This window comes from Crinia signifera, chromosome 3 (assembly GCF_055691185.1).
Source record: "Crinia signifera chromosome 3, ASM5569118v1, whole genome shotgun sequence".
Taxonomy (NCBI): domain Eukaryota; kingdom Metazoa; phylum Chordata; class Amphibia; order Anura; family Myobatrachidae; genus Crinia; species Crinia signifera.
This window is the reverse complement of record NC_139219.1, coordinates 25,147,467-25,165,270: the sequence shown is the minus strand read 5'-3', so window position 1 is coordinate 25,165,270 and position 17,804 is coordinate 25,147,467. Positions and strand designations below refer to the sequence as shown.

At 47.8% G+C, this 17,804-nt stretch overlaps 2 protein-coding genes across 4 annotated transcripts in view; one reads left to right on the top strand and one right to left on the bottom strand.

Moving 5' to 3' along the window:
- The first annotated feature begins 993 nt into the window (after positions 1 to 993).
- Positions 994 to 14,893, top strand: TRMT61B (tRNA methyltransferase 61B). 3 transcript variants are annotated; one of them, XM_083175482.1, is made up of 8 exons: positions 1,647 to 1,787; positions 1,930 to 2,002; positions 4,212 to 4,314; positions 5,362 to 5,552; positions 5,822 to 5,913; positions 6,977 to 7,200; positions 7,895 to 7,981; positions 14,730 to 14,893. In XM_083175482.1, the coding sequence occupies exons 3-8, from the start codon at positions 4,224 to 4,226 to the stop codon at positions 14,795 to 14,797; spliced, it is 753 nt and encodes a 250-aa protein (XP_083031608.1). In that variant the 5' UTR covers positions 1,647 to 1,787; positions 1,930 to 2,002; positions 4,212 to 4,223; the 3' UTR covers positions 14,798 to 14,893. The 3 variants fall into 3 exon arrangements, with proteins under 3 accessions (XP_083031606.1, XP_083031608.1, XP_083031607.1); XM_083175480.1 differs by lacking the exon at positions 1,930 to 2,002 and having other exon boundaries at positions 994 to 1,787; XM_083175481.1 differs by having other exon boundaries at positions 1,647 to 2,002.
- The window catches only part of SPDYA (speedy/RINGO cell cycle regulator family member A), a 20,779-nt gene continuing 17,679 nt past the window's right edge, over positions 14,705 to 17,804 (bottom strand). Inside the window, exon 5 of the mRNA XM_083175483.1 lies at positions 14,705 to 15,028. Within this exon, the coding sequence (XP_083031609.1) occupies positions 14,946 to 15,028 (83 nt within the window). The 3' untranslated portion in view covers positions 14,705 to 14,945. The remainder of the gene's footprint in view (positions 15,029 to 17,804) is intronic.

The window sequence follows — 17,804 nt, the reverse complement described above, 5'->3', positions numbered from 1 at the left end:
CTGTCGGCAGCCCTGAAAGTGCAGGTAAATGGTGCTGATGATTTAATGTAAATCAGGGTTGCCGACCCTCCCGGAATTTGCGAAAATCGGGTCCTTCCTCCCGGCCCCCGGAAGGGTGGGCAACCCTCCCGGAATCAGGGGGACCCCCACTGAGCCCCCCGATCGCAGCATTTATATGCTGCAATCCGCGGGTCTCAGGGGAGGGGGCGGAGCTAAAACGGCACAATCGTGACGTTTTAGCCCCGCCCCCTCCATGGATAGCAGTTATTTCAGCTATTTGATGTAATGGGGGCGGGGCTTAATGACGTCACAGTTAAGCCCCGCCCCCAAAACTCGTAATGCCAGATTCCTCTTCGGGCTTCTCCCGGAGAGGATTTTTTTAAAGTCGGCAACCCTTATGTAAATGTATCTGTCTCTCATTCCTTTTCCCCAAAAAAAATGTAACAGTGTAATGTGGGCTAGGTGACATGAGGAAGATTGTTGCTATGTCAGGGAGTCTCCTGCAGAATGCAGGAGGGGAGGCAACTATGCTTTGCATCTGATCAGAATCCTATCTGCAATCTGCATACCTCCCAACATGACCCTCTCCAGGAGGGACACAATGCTCTGTTCCTGGACTTTCCTCTAATGTATGATTGCCATCACCTGTGTTGATCAGGTTAATTGACAAGTTATTTGAACACAGGTGATGGTGATCCTAAATTAAGAGGAAAGTCCAGGAATAGAGCAGTGTCCCTCCTGGAGAGGGTCATGTTGGGAGGTATGTATCTGTATGTAATAAATATATTTATGCAGTAGTTTCAATTTGTACTTTGCGTCTCTGTTTTGTCTTGTTATCACTACTGTATATTAAGAAACGCAATTTTTTTAAAAAAAGGAGCAATCACGTCCTGATCCATTATATACATGTTTTTAATGCTTTTTAAATATTATTGATTAAAATGTTTATCAATTCTTGCAAGTACTGAGCATGTGTCTACTCTGTGTGAGACGACTGTCTCGTCACCATGTGCTGAAAACACGTGTGTGCTGGGCTCACTTCCTGCTTTTCGCGCTGGGTGATGACGTGAGCAGAGCCCTCTCTGCCAGCAGCGTTGCGTTGCCAGTAGTGTTCTATCATTTTTGACACCGGGATGTCTTCTGCTGTGAATTCCGGGAGGGTAATGCTCTGGCTGTCGGGTAAACTGTCCTCTGCTGGCTGCGCAGGAAGCTTCCTCTTCTGCAGAAGACACCGGGTCCATGTACAGGGCTGTGCACATAACTCAGACTCCCAGCAAGGTCATGGGCAGGGGGGAGAGGAGCCTACAGCCCCTGTGCCCAGCAGTCTTGCATCCCCCTGGGGCTCCAGGCGTTCTCTGTCACCCCTGCACAGGGTCAGTCACATGATCTCTCCTGAGTTTATCTCACAAGAGATCAGTGACCTCCTAACTCCAGATCCGGGGCTGTCTGACCCTCAGAAGGAGCAGATCAGCCCATCAACACCCCTGCCTTCTCCCCCAGATGATGGTGCCCTCTCACCCCCACAGGGCACACCATTCATGCCAGGAGATCTGGTCATCGCAGAGTACAAGAGAAAACACTATTCCATGTTCAAGAAGATGTTTGTCCTGAAAAATTCTGGCAAACTCCTGAGCAACTGGGGGGCCATCAGCAGCCTGGACATTGTGGGCAAACTGCCTGGACAGAAGCTCCAGACATCCACTGGCTTCCACTTCCTCCTGAAAAGACCCTCTTTAGATGAATATGTCACGTACATGAAGCGGGGGCCCACAATTTCATACCCTAAGGTTTGCTCATCAAAACTTTCTTAAATGGGCTCATCGTGGTTTTGCATCATAAACTCTGCATTGGTTGGCACTGTGCAGTATACAGGTCTCTAAACCTCATGATGAAGCCTCCCCTCTGCCATTCCTTCTCTTCTTCCTATAGAACACGTACCAGACCTCCACCCACTGGACAGATGCTCAAATGAAGCGTACGCTCTATTCTTTCCAGCTCTGTGGTAAGTAGTACAGTGACCAGTGGGGTGGAGGGGTATTTTGTCAGGAGGAGTGGGTGATGGCAGAGAGGAGGGAAGTCATGGGGTTTAGACCTGTCACCTGTGACCTACACAATACCACTAAGGCAACGTTGCCCTGTTAAAGTCCATGATTACCCCAAAGGTGCCATCTCTGTCCTATTGTAGAATAGGTTTTGTCACGTGAATGTCAACAAATTATTTTAAAGCATTTTAGCAACAAAAAATAATAAAATCAAAAGGCCCCCATACACTAGTCTGACTTTTTTGGATTTAAAGACTCCAGGAGAGCTGCAGCCGTGGCGGGGGGCAGGAAAATGTAAAAAAAAAAAAAACTGTCAAAAGACTGCCCGGCCATTGATTGGCTGAGAGTGCTCTCAGCCAATCAGCAGTCTCCCGGCTGGACAGCCTCTGATTGGCTGAGAGTTCACTCAGCCAATCAGTGGCCAGACAGTCTTTTGAAAGTGTTTTTTAATTCTGTTACTGCTGCCTGCCACACCCTGCAGAAATATTTTTTAAAGTTACTTTAAATATTTGTAATAATTGATATTTTTATTTGAAATAAACATTTTTTTTTTTATTCTTCTTGTATTACGGCTGCAATTTACCCATGGGGTCTGCTGTTTTTTTCCCCAAAAAAATCTACAATATGTTGGAGGTCATAGCAAATGTTACCTATACTGCTAAAGCTCTGCGGGTGCTTGTACCCCAATATTTGGGCTGCCAGTAACCATCTCTAGGCCAATTTCACTACTACGGCCTCCCCCATTCATTTTTAAAAGTCGGCTTCTGCGCCAGCACCCCGGTATTATGTGGGAGTTCTCGGAAAACACAGGTGATGCCCCGTCCTTGGGAGGAGTCTACGTGCTCAATCTTCCCATGGTCATCCCAGTGCCGAGTGGCTACACATGGGGGTGGGAATCCATTAGATGGTAGGTGATTGTGAATGTATTTCCCCCTGTTCGCACAGCTGCGAACGCACAGGGGCGGGGAGACACTCTGGCGTTTACCTGATCGCTGGGCTCCAAAGAATCGCCGCCCAGTGATCAGGTCTGAATCGGTCCTATTGATCCTTGTGCACAGTGGGCAGGATACATGGGTGCATAAAACACTGTACGTTCGGAGTCCATGGTCTGGAGTTCTTTTGCAGCCTGTCTGTATATGAATATGACCTACATACGTTTGTGAGCTTGGATATTGCCTAATCCATTAATGCAGATTCCCTAACCTGCTCCTCAAGGTAACCTAACGGTCCAGAATGTAGGAATAACCGTGTTTGGGGCTCAGGTGACATGTTTAGCACCATCTGTGCTCAACCAGGGATATCCTGAGAACCTGAACCGTTTTGGTGGCCCGAGGACTGAGGAAGCACTGTATTTATGGTACTCAGTGTTGATAATGTGCACAAGCTGTAATATATTTACTTAGTTTAGAATCTCTGTTCTCTCACATAGGTCAGAAAAGTATTTGAATTATACATTCTAATGCCCATTGATAACTATTTATGGTTCATTTATGGTCTGTATACAAGGCCTAATTCAGAGTTGATCGCAAAATCCAAATCTTTCTCAACTGTACAAAACCATGCTGCACTGCAGGTGGGGCAGACGTACCATGTGCATAGAGAGTTATGGGGCCTACACACGTTGAGATTTTGCTGAGCGATCTGAGCATTGCTAGATCGCTCTGCAGAGTGATGAGTCAGCGCTGTGTTTGCTGAGCGATCTGTCAGGGCCAGTGTCCTCCGGTGAGAACACTGGCCCTGACTGTCGATCTAACTAGATTTATCCAGCATGCTGGATCTTAATCGCTGGGCGATAGCGCATCGCTATAGTTATGGACCCTACAAACACAGCGATGAAGGGGCATTTTTTAAGCGATCTAGTCAAATTAAGTCAGATTGCTTAGAAAATGCCTGGAAATCGCCCTATGTGTAGGGCCCCATTAAATTTGGGTGGGGTGTGTTCAATCTGAAATCTAGATAACAGTGTAAAAATAAAGCAGCCGGTATTTACCCTGCACAGAAATAAAATAACTCGCCCATATGTAACTGTTACATCTGCCCCATCTGCAGCGCAGCATGGTTTTGCCCAGTTGAGATTTTGCTTTTGCGATCAACTCTGTAGCAGGCCCTCAGTGTGTTGTTGTCATGCTCTGCCGTTACCCACCGCTAATCTTATTGTCCCCTACATAGGATATCGCAGCAATGATGATGATGATGGATCTCAGTCCTGGTGATGTGGTATTAGAGGCCGGATCAGGGTCCGGAGCGTTGAGTCTGTTTTTATCACGTGCCGGTAAGTGTGTTCTTATTTATATTTAGGATGTGAAAGCCCATATACAATATGCGATTTAGGCCCAGATTCTGGCGGAATTGGGCTGTGAAATCGTATGAAATTAGCCCAAATTGCAACAGTATGACATTCGATCGGATCCAATGCATGGTCCTGTGCGGATCGGAGTCGGACGGCTGCACATAAGATTTATCTCAATGGTGTACCGCATCCAGTATGGTGCGGTGGGGCAATTGAAAAATCCTATTCAAAAGCCTGGGTGGCCGCTGATTGGCTGGTAGAGCTCTGTCAGCCAATCCCCGGCCATCCAAATAGGAGACCGCTGATTGGCTGACAGAGCTCTCTCTGCCAATCAGCAGCCACCCAGTCTTTTGAATAGGATTTTTCAATTCTGCTGCCCCCCTCCTGCAGCTCTCCAGGCTTACTTGAGTTCATTGGAAATCGGGGCCGACTTGCCCTTAGGACAAGTTGGCCTAAAGTATGGGGGCCTTTTAGGGTGGTGAAGAGAACGACCCTTCCTGAAACAACCATACCAGTTAAAGATGTGTTTTTCTACCAGAAATAAAAGCTGATCCTAAAGGTGGCCATAGACACGCAGATTTATCTTCAGATCTGTCTGGTTGGAACAAAAACATGGTTATGGATGAGAGCAAATGACAGTTGACTATTTTCTTGGAAATGCTGGAAAACTGCCAAACTGTCACTCATCCATTACCATGTTTTTGTTCCAACTAGACAGATCTGAAGATAAATCTTACTAGTGTATGGGCACCTTAACTCTTCTTGGAATCGAAGGACTTGGTAAAAGGCTATAAAACAGAATTTACTTAAGAACGTAATGTATCCCACCCTCTGCTATGATCATACTGGTGCCCAACAGCACAACTGGCAGGGCATGCTGGGATGCATAGTTCCACAGCAGTTATCATATCAATGTTTAAAATGTATTTTTCTCTGCATCAAATGTTACAAACTCCGGTGTGCTAGGTTTACATGAAGTGACATGTTGCAGATTACGGCAGCGTAACAGGAATACTTTCTCCTTTCCAGTGGGGACGGAGGGCTGCGTACACAGCTTTGAAGTCCGCCCGGATCACCACGCCATAGCAAAAAAGAATTTCTTGAAATGGAAAGATTGTTGGCAGTTGCGAAGCGGCCGGCCTTGGCCGGACAACGTGCGTTTCACCAACAGAAACATACAGGATGTTCTGCCTGAATATAAGTCTGTAGCGTTTGATGCTGTGAGTATATCTTGGGAAACGGGTCATTGCCGTAATGAGCTGCAATTTAGGGCACAGAAGATGGGCGTGTTCCTAAAAGTTAAAGAAATTAATCATTTTCCAAGACTTTTTTGTGGAATAATTGGGACATGCTTGTTAAAATCAGTGACGAGCTTGATTGCTGTTGAGAAGCGATCAGGAACTATGTGGTATAATCACACACTACTGATACAGGGCTGTGGTTATGACCGATGCAGATGTCTCCCATTCCCTTTTTGTTTGTATTCTAGGCTGCCTTGGACATGTTAAACCCACACGTCATATTGCCAGCAATAATCAGTAACCTAAAGCAGGGTGCCGTCTGTGCGGTATATATCACTAAGTAAGTCCATCTGCTTATGAAAAAGTCATGTCACCTTTGACTTCCTACTGTTGACCTTCCTATCCCGACGAACTTAGCCATGTCGGCCTGTCTACCTTGAGCGGTCAACCCAAAGCATGTAAATATGGTTGACCAAGTGACCGTAACCCCCTTGCCTTAATTTTCTCTCTTGACTCTTCCCCGCATCATGAAACTTTAAATATGGAGTAAGCAAGAATAACTGGACAGTGCTGGGGTTCACCTAAAATAATGTAACATACACATGTAGCAGATCTGTGCAGCCAGACCTTGGGAGCATCAGTAGAGGGGTATAAAGAAATGCCCTTGGAAACCTGTCATCATACTGCTCCTGAGGAAGGTGTGAGCCGCCCACCGAAACGTGTTGAGCCGCCATATAGTGCTGTTCCGGATCAGCTTACTATTTTCAAGGTCTCCATCCTCTGCCGTGTCCGTTTACTTACCAGCTGATGCAAGGCAACCTTGCTGATTCACGGACTACTTCAGGCAGATTTGACCTCTTCATTGGGTAAATACCAACCCCTGCTGTGTATTCTAGCGGAACGCTTCATCCCTACTGGACTACATACCTTACAGCTCTAATCAAATATGAGTAAGCCTTGAACATGGACTGTACATTGGCCGCCCAACTCACCCTTCGATATAAGGGTGCGTTTCCCCCCAACCTATTCAGATAACCCCAACGAGCAGGGCTCCATTATAATACCCGTATCTTCTTATATGTGTACACAAATGTTTTTGTTTGTGAATTGCTTATTTTTATTTTATTGTGGAATACACATGTGTTTGTTACACTATATTAGGTGAAAACGGGCACTGTTCATCCATTAGTGATTAATCTTGACTTGGGAGAACATTTGGTGCTATGGGGTATTGTTCCAGAACAAGAGAGGTCCCCCAGGGATAGACCCCTGCAGGTTTGATGGCTATGAACGGAGGGGGATTCTTACAGAATCTGGGAGTAGAGTATTTGTCTGTGTTCTATACATGGGGACTTTATTACTTAGCTGTAAACTTCCCATGTTTTGTGTTCTACATTTTAAAGCATTACCCAGGTGATTGATCTGCTGGAGGGCATCCGGTGTGCGAAGCTTCCCCTGTTATGTGAGAAGATTGTGGAAATTGCGGCTAAGGACTGGATAGTTGCACCCTCGTTACGTAAAGACGGCAACATTTCCAAGAGGGTAGGACCCAAGATCACTTTACCATCTGAGGCCCTGCAAGAGACCGATGAGGAAGAGGAAGGCGACAGTGAAACCCAAACGGATGGTAAGATAGTTCAGGTCTATGTCCTTTTGTTAGTTGATAAGCGGGCACACATGGACTGATGCTGCCTCATGGTCAGTGCGCCAGGATGTTAAAACATAATTGGCAAAAAGAGCCAAATCGGGTGGATCACTTGCAGGTCTTATTGGCTTGGAAGATGACACACAAGACTATGGGCCTTATTCTGGTTCATTCGGAAAGGCAAATTCCTTCTCAAATGGACAAAACCATGTGCACTGCAGGTGGGGCAGATGTAACATGTGCAGAGAGAATTAGATTTGGGTGGGGTTTTACTTCAAAGTGAGATCTATATTGCAGTGTAAAAATAAAGCAGCCAGTATTTACTCTGCACGGTATCAATATAACTCACCCAAATTGAACTCTTTCTGCACATGTTACATCCCCCCCCCCCCCTCCCTGCAGTGCAGCATGGTTTTGTCCATTTAAGAAGAAATTTGCCTTTGCGAGTGAACCAGAATAAGGGCCTATGGCAGTGAATGACTGATTTGGGCATATTCAATGGTGATCTGTCATCCTGAGGCCATTGTTCACTACTGCACCAGTGGTATATTTTATCACATCTCTCACTTGTGATTTATATATAAACTGGTTGTGATCTAGAATATAAATGTATATTTTATATAAAAAGATCCAAGTTCTAATATTCCTCTACATCTGTTCTTGTTTCTTCCCGTAGACGACCTTGAACTGCAAGTGGAGAATAGGCCTTTTGGACAGATGCCTTACATTGCCCGGCCTATGCCGTGGTTAAACGGACATACAGGTGAATACAATTTATGCAGTATGAGATTTCTGCCTAATGTAAAATATGCAAGAAAGGGTCTGACACGAATCCACAAATATGTGGAGAACTGCAGGCAGTGGTGGATTCCTTTTTGTGGTGTACAGCCTGCATCTGCACAATTGTAGAGGAACGTGTGGCTTAGTGCAGCAACAAGACCGTGGTTTGGGGTGGGGGGGTTAGCTCCACCTGTGTCTAGGACCCTTTAGACCAGCGTTTCCTCTACCTCCCCATGGCAGCCGAACACATGGGTTTCCTCCCTTATAGGTAGACATCTGGAAAGGAAAAGAAAAGACACTGCCCCTATATAAGGTCCGCCCCCCTGCGGCTCTGTGTCTTTTTTTTCCTTTCCAGGTGGACAGGAGGCTTACCCTGTGAAAAGGCTGCTGGTCTCCCCCACTGCCTAGTGCAGCAGGGGTTTAGACCCATGGTGAGGTAGAGGTGTCCCGCTACCTAGTGTGGTTGGGAGCCTGTCTGCTAGGCGCCCCGCTGCCTAGTGCAGTAAGGGGCGTTTTTTTGTTATGGGTATCTGTGCCCAGGAGATATATCTGCAGTACAGGGTTACCGGGCGTCCGGTGTAAGGGCGTCCCTCTCTGAGGTCTCGCGCTTCTGGCGTTTCCCCTCTGTGGCTGGATGCGACAGCCGCGTGTGTGCTGTGTCCGGGGCGCGCGCGCGCGCGTGAACGGGCGCTGGGTAATGACGCGCAGGCGCTTCAGCGTCTGTTGCCAGCGGGGGGGACGCCGGAGGGAGCCGGCGTGTGACGCGGGCGGTGACGCGGGGAGGCGTCTGGCGTCATGAGAAGGCGCCAGGCGGCCCGACTGTGTGCTCGTGGATTCCCCTGGCTAAAACGCTGCGAGGCTAAAACGCTGCTGTGGAGAACTATCTGTAAGCTGTACCTGTTGTGGGTGGCTTACGCTGCACTACAGAAACAAGAGCATTCAGCAGACTGGTAAGGTCCCTGTGCAGCAGCGCTGCAGGGACTGGCTTCTCTCTTATATATACTGTTGCTTACTGTGGTATCTTTTAACAGTATTTTAGCATGGAGGAGGAGAGAAGGCAGCCATCTAAGTCAGGGTAAGCCTAGACTGGATGTTTCTTTTTTGTTAGTGTTTTCTATAGGAGTATATGATAGTTTTTGCAGTGTATACTTATGGTACTTTATTGTTGGCCTAGGTCTGAGACTGGCAAGGAGAAGGCTGAGGCCAAGGCAAGACACAAGAAGCGGCCTGCTAAATGTGTCCTTTGCGATAAAGACCTGCCAGATAAATGTACAGGATTGGTCTGTGATAAATGTAAAAAGCCTCCTATGCTGGGGCCAGACCAGATGAAGGACCTGGTGTCCATGTTAAGGACCTCTCTGGCGGATACCTTCGTCACAAAGGACGACCTAGCCAAAATGTCCCTTAAGAGGCCCAGGGAGGTGTTGTCGGAAGACTCTGATGGATCAGAGGGCCCGGCAGTAGGACAGGATGATGATGTGGAGGAAGGAGAAGTTGTACAGGAGAAACCGGAGCTAGGGTTTAATCCTGACCTCCTGGAAAATTTGCTGGTCCTGATTAATAAGTCCCTAAAAATAGAAGACCCTCCAGAGGAAGGCAAGTTGCAGGACTTGTTGTTTAAAGACAAGAAGAAAAAGGCTAAAGCCTTTCCTTTGTCTGAGGCATTAAAGGAGGTAGTCGAAGAGGAATGGGCCAACCCTGACAAAAAGGTGGCAGCCCCGGTCAGGGTGGCAAAGATGTACCCATTTGAGGATAAGCTCGCTAAACATTGGGAAGTTGCGCCTAAGGTGGACTCTGCAATTGCGAGAATATCTCGGAAAACTACCCTTCCTTTAGAGGATGCAAATATCTTTAAAGATAGTATGGAGAGAAAATTGGAAATTACCCCGAGGAAACAACATGTGACATCAGGGGCGGCAATTAAGGCCTCCTCGGCAATTGCTGTGACTTCTAGGGTCCTGAGGTCATGGTGCCAGGATCTTGAGTCTGATTTACTGGATGGCATCAAAAGGACTGAACTGCTTAAAGTAGTGCAGAATATGCAAGTAGCCATTGAATTTGTCTGCGACGCATCTTTAGATGCAGTAAGGTTATCGGCAAGGGCTAATGCAAGTACAACTGTGGCAAGGAGGGCCCTGTGGCTGAAGCCATGGGCGGCTGATGCTCAGTCCAAGAATAAGTTGGTCTCCTTGCCCTTTCAGGGCGAGTATCTTTTTGGTGCCAAATTGGATGATATTATTTCTAAACTCTCGGGCGGAAAGTCGGTATGGCTTCCGCAGGACAAGGCAGCAAAGAAGCCCTTTAATAGGTTTCAGCGCTTTCAGAACCCGGACCTTAAAGAGGCCAGAACTTATAGGCCGGGTAGAGGATATAGGAGACCTTGGTTCGGGAACAGAGGTTCCTTTCGGGGGCAGCGAAGCAAAGAGGGCAGATTTGGATTTCGTAACCTGTCCCAATGACGCCAGGTGCAGGGTCGGAGGCAGGCTATTAAAATTTCAGCAGGCCTGGCTCCAATCCACGCAGGACAAGTGGGTACGGGAGATAGTTTCCAGCGGGTACCGGATAGAATTTGTCAAACCGCCGGGAAATTGGCAAGAAGTGTCTCCCATGCCCAAATGCCCGCAGGAAAGAAAGGCATTGTTAGACAGCCTAAAGACAATGATGGCGCAAGGAGTAGTGGTGAGAGTCCCGGAGGACCAAGAAGGCCGGGGGTGGCAGTCTCGGTTCTTCGTAGTGAAGAAAGCCTCGGGGGGTTTCAGGACCATCCTGGACCTGAGGAGGTTAAATTCATTTGTACACGCAAAGAGGTTCAAGATGGAATCTATCCGGTCCATCTTACCAGACATAAGACAGGGTTCCTTCCTCACCACCATAGACCTAAAGGACGCTTATCTTCATGTACCCATATATGCAGATCACCAAAAGTTTCTAAGGTTTTGCCTAGGAGGAAGCACCTATCAGTTCACGTCGCTTCCATTCGGACTCTCCACGTCCCCAAGAACTTTCACGAAGGTTCTGATAGTGCTCGTTGCCAATCTCAGGCAAGAGGGGATAGCAATTTGGGCGTATCTAGACGACCTCCTGATAATGGCCACCACGAGGGAGATGGCCATCAGGCATACACAGAGAGTGATCCAATACTTAGAAAAACACGGCTGGATCATAAACGTGGAGAAAAGTCAACTGACACCATCAAGATTGGTAAAGTATCTAGGGGTCATAATAGACACAGGCCGGATGAAAATTACCTTGACAGAAGACAGGATAGAGAAAGTAAGAAAGGAGATAAAAGGTCTCCTGGCAAAACAAACAGTCAGATCAGCAGACTGCATGAAAATCCTGGGCCTAATGGCGGCAGCTCAGGACACAATCAACTGGTCAAGATTTCATACGAGGTCCCTGCAAAACTGCTTCCTGTCCCAATGGGACGGGGACGGAAAGAACTTGAACCAAAAAATTACCCTGTCAAGGGGCGCGCTGGCAGACCTCAGATGGTGGTCAGACACAAGCAGGTTCCGTCAAGGCAAGTCCTTCCTAGAGGAGAGTCAGGTGATTCTCACAACCGACGCCAGCAGTACAGGCTGGGGAGCGGTCTATGCAGGGGAAGCCGCTCAAGGAGTTTGGATGGGTGCAGCCAAAAAGCTTCACTCCAACTTGAAGGAAATGAGGGCAGTCACTTTGGCCTGCGTGCATTTCCAGCATCGGCTACACCAAAAAAATCTACTAATCAGGTCAGACAACCAAGTCGTTGTGGCCTATATAAACAAACAAGGAGGCACAAGGAGCAGGAGCCTCATGAAAGAAGTGGCAGGTCTACTGCAATGGGCCGAGAGTTGGACGAAGAGCCTGAAGGCAGTATTTATTGCAGGAGAGAGGAATCAACAAGCAGACTCCCTGAGCAGGGTGATGCTGAGGCCAGGGGAATGGGAGCTGTGCCAGGAGGTCTTCGACAGGATAGTTTGCAGATGGGGTCTACCTTCAGCGGATCTGATGGCTACCAGCAAGAATGCGAAGGTGCCAAAATTCATCTCAAGACACTGGGAGCCTCGAGCATGGCAAACAGACGCTCTGTCAGCAGGCTGGGGGAGAGGTCTACTGTACGCCTTTCCACCGTTCCCCGTGATTCCTCGGATTCTCAGCAAGTTACAGAGGGAGCAGGCCACTGTAATTCTGATTCTGCCGTTCTGGCCCAGGAGATCCTGGTTTCCCAGGGTGACGAGGATGGCGATCGAAGCTCCATGGTTTCTGCCTCAGAAACAAGATCTACTGAGACAAGGGAAGTTCGTTCAACCACAGCCAGAGCACTGGAGATTAGCGGCGTGGTTACTGAAACCAGAACCCTAAGGGGTGAAGGGTTCTCAGTAAGAGTGGTGAACACCCTATTAAAGGCTAGAAAGAACTCAACATCAAAGACCTACTACAGGATCTGGGAGGCATATGTGCGCTTCTGTAGAGGTAAAAATAGAGACCATAGGGACATCGCTACGGTCCTGGAGTTCCTTCAAAAAGGATTAGATAAGGGATTATCGGTAAGCTCTCTAAAGGTGCAGATCTCAGCGATTAGTGCCATGTTGGATTCCAGGATAGCGGAAAACCGCTACGTGCAGAGGTTTGTGCAGGCCATTAAAAAAATCAGGCCGGTCTTCCACAACCCTATGGCGCCTTGGGATCTCAATATGGTGCTGAATGCACTGATCGAAGAACCTTTCGAACCCCTTGACAAAGTGCCTATAAAGTTCTTGACGGCGAAGGTGGCCTTCCTGGTAGCTATCACATCGGCCAGGAGGGTATCAGAGCTTCAGGCTCTATGGGCCGAGGAGCCATTCCTGAACTTTTTCGAGGAAAAAGTGGTATTGAGGACAAATCCTCATTTTCTCCCTAAAGTGGTATCCCAATTCCACATAAATCAAGAGATCGTTCTACCCTCTTTCTGCAGCAAACCAACTAACACCAAGGAAGCTAAGCTTCATAAACTGGACGTTAGCAGGGCCTTGAAGATCTACCTTCAAAGGGTGGAATCGGTGAGAAAAACCAAAAGGCTGTTTATAATATCGGAGGGTAGGAATAAAGGACTGGGAGCCTCAAAAGCCACCATTGCAAGGTGGATCAAGAACTGCATTGTGGAGGCATATAAAGTAAAAGGAGTGGAACTCCCCAAGGGCCTGAAAGCCCATTCCACCAGGGCTGTCGCCTCATCCTGGGCCGAGAAAGAAGCGGTCTCATTAGATGAATTATGTAAGACAGCTTGTTGGGCGTCGGCTCACACATTTACCAAACACTATAGGGTAGATGTGGGATCTTCAAGTGATGCCAAGGTGGGCAGAAGGATCCTTAGTGCAGTCATTTAAAAAAAAATAATAAATAAAGAAGAAAAGGAGAGAAGGCTGAAGCTCGGCAAAACAACCGAGTGGAAAGCACAAGTAAGGAGTGAAGTTAACTCTGCAGAGTATCCTTTTTGTATGGTTTTGCTTTTTTCTTTGTTTCTTTGCTCCATTTGTTAGCATGTCACTGCTTATATGTGTTCTAACTTAACTTAGTATTTGTTGCCCGCCCAGTGATTGAAACTGCTAGGGTATTACCCATGTGTTCGGCTGCCATGGGGAGGTAGAGGAAAGTACGGATTCTTACCGGTTAATACGCTTTCCTCTACTCCTCCATGGCAGCGTATTTCCCGCCTCTTGTGGGACAGTATATGTTACATCTAAGTACTGTATTATGGTTGTAGTTTATTATGCTATGAGGTAATAGTGTTTAAGCTTGATAATTGAAAGACACAGAGCCGCAGGGGGGCGGACCTTATATAGGGGCAGTGTCTTTTCTTTTCCTTTCCAGATGTCTACCTATAAGGGAGGAAACCCATGTGTTCGGCTGCCATGGAGGAGTAGAGGAAAGCGTATTAACCGGTAAGAATCCGTACTTTTTCAACCACTGTGCTTTGGTACACTACTGTGCCTTCAACTGTTTTCTCAAGTGCCACCAGATGTAGACATGTCCACACCAGTTTACAGCCACACCAGTTCAACTGTTATTCACTGGTCTCTTGTTTTCATGTGAGGGCCAATGTATTTTTTTTTTTTTTTTACCTGTGGTTTTTTTTTTTTCATATGGGGGCCAATAGGTTTGTTCTTTGGTTTCTGTGGGGCACAATGTGTTTTTCCCTGTGGGGATCTGATGATGTGGCTTGGCAGTTTTAAAATCTTGTTGGGTGTTTGAAAATTAAATAAGAAAACACACTTAAATAAAAACGCCTATGCGATATTAGCGATTTATAGGGATAAAAGCAAGAACGCAGGACACATCTACAGTAGGTGTGTTACACATCCTGCAAAAATATGGGACTAATATTCATATAGTGTTCATTCAAGCACCATGCATCTTTAAAAAGCCATGCAGTTCCTCTTCCCTGCCTGGGGTGTCGCTGTCTGCTGGAGTGTTTCTAGCACAGATTGGTCTGTATATCAGCACTGATATGCAAAACAGACCTGTGCTAGAAACACCACAACAGACAGCGACACCCCAGGCAGGGAAGAGGAACTGCAGGGGTTTTTAAAGATAGCAGGTGCTAGAATGAAAACTAATTCATATATGGAACAAAAGTTTCTATTGTCATATTACTAACTTTAATTTGCACAGTTTTCTGTTACAGTGTATTATAACAGGAGACGGTAAGTATTGTGTTGAAAAAGTGTATCGAAATTCACCACAATTGGTTTATTTTTTTTATTTTGTAGCTTTTCTTGTGCAGCTGAGAAAATACAAACCAGCACCAAAACCTACAGAACCAGGATCCCAAAGTTGATGCCCGGACTCCAGTATATCTTATACATCTGTCAGCTTTTACAGTGTTGAGTACAGTGACCTAAATTATGTAAAATAAATCTTTTATTTAGAACTCCCAACTCGGTAGACTAACATTATGTTGTGTCAGCCTTCTATAATGTATGTGCCTATTCCTCACTGCTTGTAAACCACTCCATGGACTTGTCTGGGCGCCTGATGCATCGCCTCGTCTCTATGTTCTTTGGGTTATCTGAATGGGAAACGGGTATAAAACAGACATTTTACCTTGTGTATAGCTGTCGGTGTGCATGGATGTTACAGATAACCACACAGCTGCTAGAACGGTCCTGCTCTTCCCCACATTGCAGCTACTGTAATCAGTAAGGGGCCCATTTATCAAACCATATTTGCGGCTAAATCCTAAATGTAGCAAAAGGGGACCGCAGCAAGAATCTCCGATCCCTGGTGCGATCCCCCCTGCACCGCCGCCGGCCGCATCCCCCATAGGTTTCTATGGGGATGCAAAGCTGCCTGATGTTTTAACATCGGGCAGCCCGGCATCCTGGGCTATCGCCATTTTGGGATGGCGATAGCCCATTGTAGCCTATGGCTGCGGGATCGCACTGCCGAGCGGGGCAGTACGGTCACAAGGGTCAGCGCATAACCGCGCATGCGCAGCCCCCCCGGCTTCCGGGTCAGGGCTTCGCCGGGACGGGCTCCTTTCGGTCCCTGCGCCCTTCCAATCATACATCCAGGTGGTGTACTTCAACACCGCAATGCGATGCCACTGCGCCGGCATCGCACTATGTTGATAAATGCGCCCCTAAGTGAGAGGAGCAGACAGTGACATGAGGGTAACATAGGGCCTGATTCAGAGTTGATCACTTGTGCGAATTCACAATCCATTCGATTGACTGCACACATGTATGGATGGGCAAGGCCAAATAGCAGCAGAAATAGCTTATAAATTTTATCGCAATTCCCTCACAATTAGACTGACCGGAAGCTGGCCTTTGGGTGTGGTAACCAGCCAATTTTTAGAGTGTCAGGAAAAACGCAGGTGTGCCTAGGCCTTTAATGGGAGTGTGTGCTATGTCCGCACTGGCCTGGATCAGCCAGTAATGCCCCTTTCAGACCGCACTTTAAAAACGGTATATTGCCGTTTTTTTACCGTTTTAAAACGGTAATGTGTGCGGTCTGAAAGGTGCAGGACCACTTAACCGGTTAGAAAAAAACGTTTTTTCTAACCGGTTAAAATGCAGGGTCCTACCCGTTTCAGAACCGGTATTTTAGGCTCAAAATCGGTTCTGAAACGGTATTTAGGACCCAGCCAATGAGCTGGGTCCTAAATTCAGCACAGTGAATACTTAATGAGCGCTCATTAAGTATTCACAGCACTGGAGCCCCCCCCGCGCGTGTCGACACCCCCCGCGCGCGTGTCGACGCCCCCATCGCGCGTGTCGACACCCCCCCGCGTGTCGGCGCCCCCCCGTGTCGACTTACCCCGTGCCGGTATCTCCGTTGTGGTTCCCGGCACTGCAGCTCAGTATGCTCGGAAAGCACTTATGAAAAAAGTGTCTTTCAGAAAATGGCTGCCCCCATACGAAAGACAGTTTTTTTAAACAGGGTTTCCTATGGGGCAGCCATTTTCTGGAAGACACTTTTCTCCTTCATCCACTAGGTGTCACTGGAGTTACACTGGGGAATAGAAGGCGACCACAGGGAGCATGGGCACTTTAAAATAATTAATCAGTGTGACCAACTCCTCCCCTTCTACTTCCCCTCCCAGGCAGTCTTAGATCGTGCCCAAAAGGGAGCAGGTCACATTTGGCTCATCTCCTGGGCTTTTTGATAATTAGGGCATAAAGCAGCAAGTTTTGCCTTTGAGGACAGGCAGATAGTTGCTGCTACTATCTGCCTGCGACGTGGGAGCCTGCCGGAGGGAGCCGGCTGCTGCTTCAGGGTTTGCGCCTGGCTGACAGAGACCACCGTCTCTGGAGCTGTAACGGGCGCCGCTCTCACGCAGCGTGCACCCGATCCTCCCCCAGCCCCACCGCCGACGGCATGGCCGCAGCACTGTGAGTATTACCCTGCCTTCCTATTAGAGGAAGGTCAGGGACACAAACGGCGGTGCAGCAGAGGGTTTTTTAAACCTGGCGCCATTATGGGTGACGGAGCTGCCAGGCGGGGGGCGGAGTTACCGCGTGGTACTTCCCAGCAGGCCTTGGCATACCCCAGCGTTCCTGCAAGTCGCGGCGGCCATCTTGGACATTTGGCGCCGTTTGAACACGCTGCTGGAGGCTCCACAGTTGCGCTGCAGATCTATCCTGACTGCAGTTGGGCGATTCCTGTCCCCTGGTGACCGTCCTGCTGAACGCTCTATCCGGTCTGTGAGTTACAGTGGGGATTAGAGCTAGGTGGAGACAGTTTGGGCTGTGTCTCAAACTTAGAGCTATAGCGCTCCTAGGTATATGCCATAGCGTTGTACAAAGCTCTGTGACAGCTCTTTTACTTTCACTGTCTCTCCCTTCCAGCATAATATATTGCTGCCTATCCTATACCTACTATCTGTGATCAGTCTGGTAGTGTGTGGTGATTGCTGGGTGTTCTGTTGAACCATGGCAGGGGGTAGCTCCAAGAGGGTTACTTGCAAGAAGTGTGCTGTTAAATTTACACCTTCTAAGGAGGGTGACTCTGTATGTGATAAATGCGCTGCTTTACCCCCAGCTCCAGAGTCCCCCGTTCATACCCCTGTTTGGGCATCACAATTAGCTGATGTGATGTCTCATTTAGCTTGCGAGCTCTCTGCAGCTCAAAAGGACAGAGAAACTTCCAGAACTCAACAGGCTTCCTTGACTTCTGCTGTGCAGAGCTTAACAAAGGCCTTGACACCAGCAGAGGGCGCCATTGCTTCATCTTCTAGGCAAAATCCCCCTACCTTACTCAGGAAAAGGGTATTACAGCCCTCTGGGGATTCTGGGGAGTATGACGATATGCCTGATCTGGAGGAGGGCGAATTTGCCCTT

Excerpts from the sequence above, each read along its gene's own strand:
- TRMT61B (XM_083175480.1), top strand. The coding sequence starts at position 1,134 with ATGTCTTCTGCTGTGAATTCCGGGAGGGTAATGCTCTGGCTGTCGGGT. Across the intron at positions 1,788-4,211 it reads CCACAATTTCATACCCTAAG|GATATCGCAGCAATGATGAT; the intron begins GTTTGCTCATCA and ends TCCCCTACATAG. Across the intron at positions 7,982-14,729 it reads GTGGTTAAACGGACATACAG|CTTTTCTTGTGCAGCTGAGA; the intron begins GTGAATACAATT and ends TTTATTTTGTAG.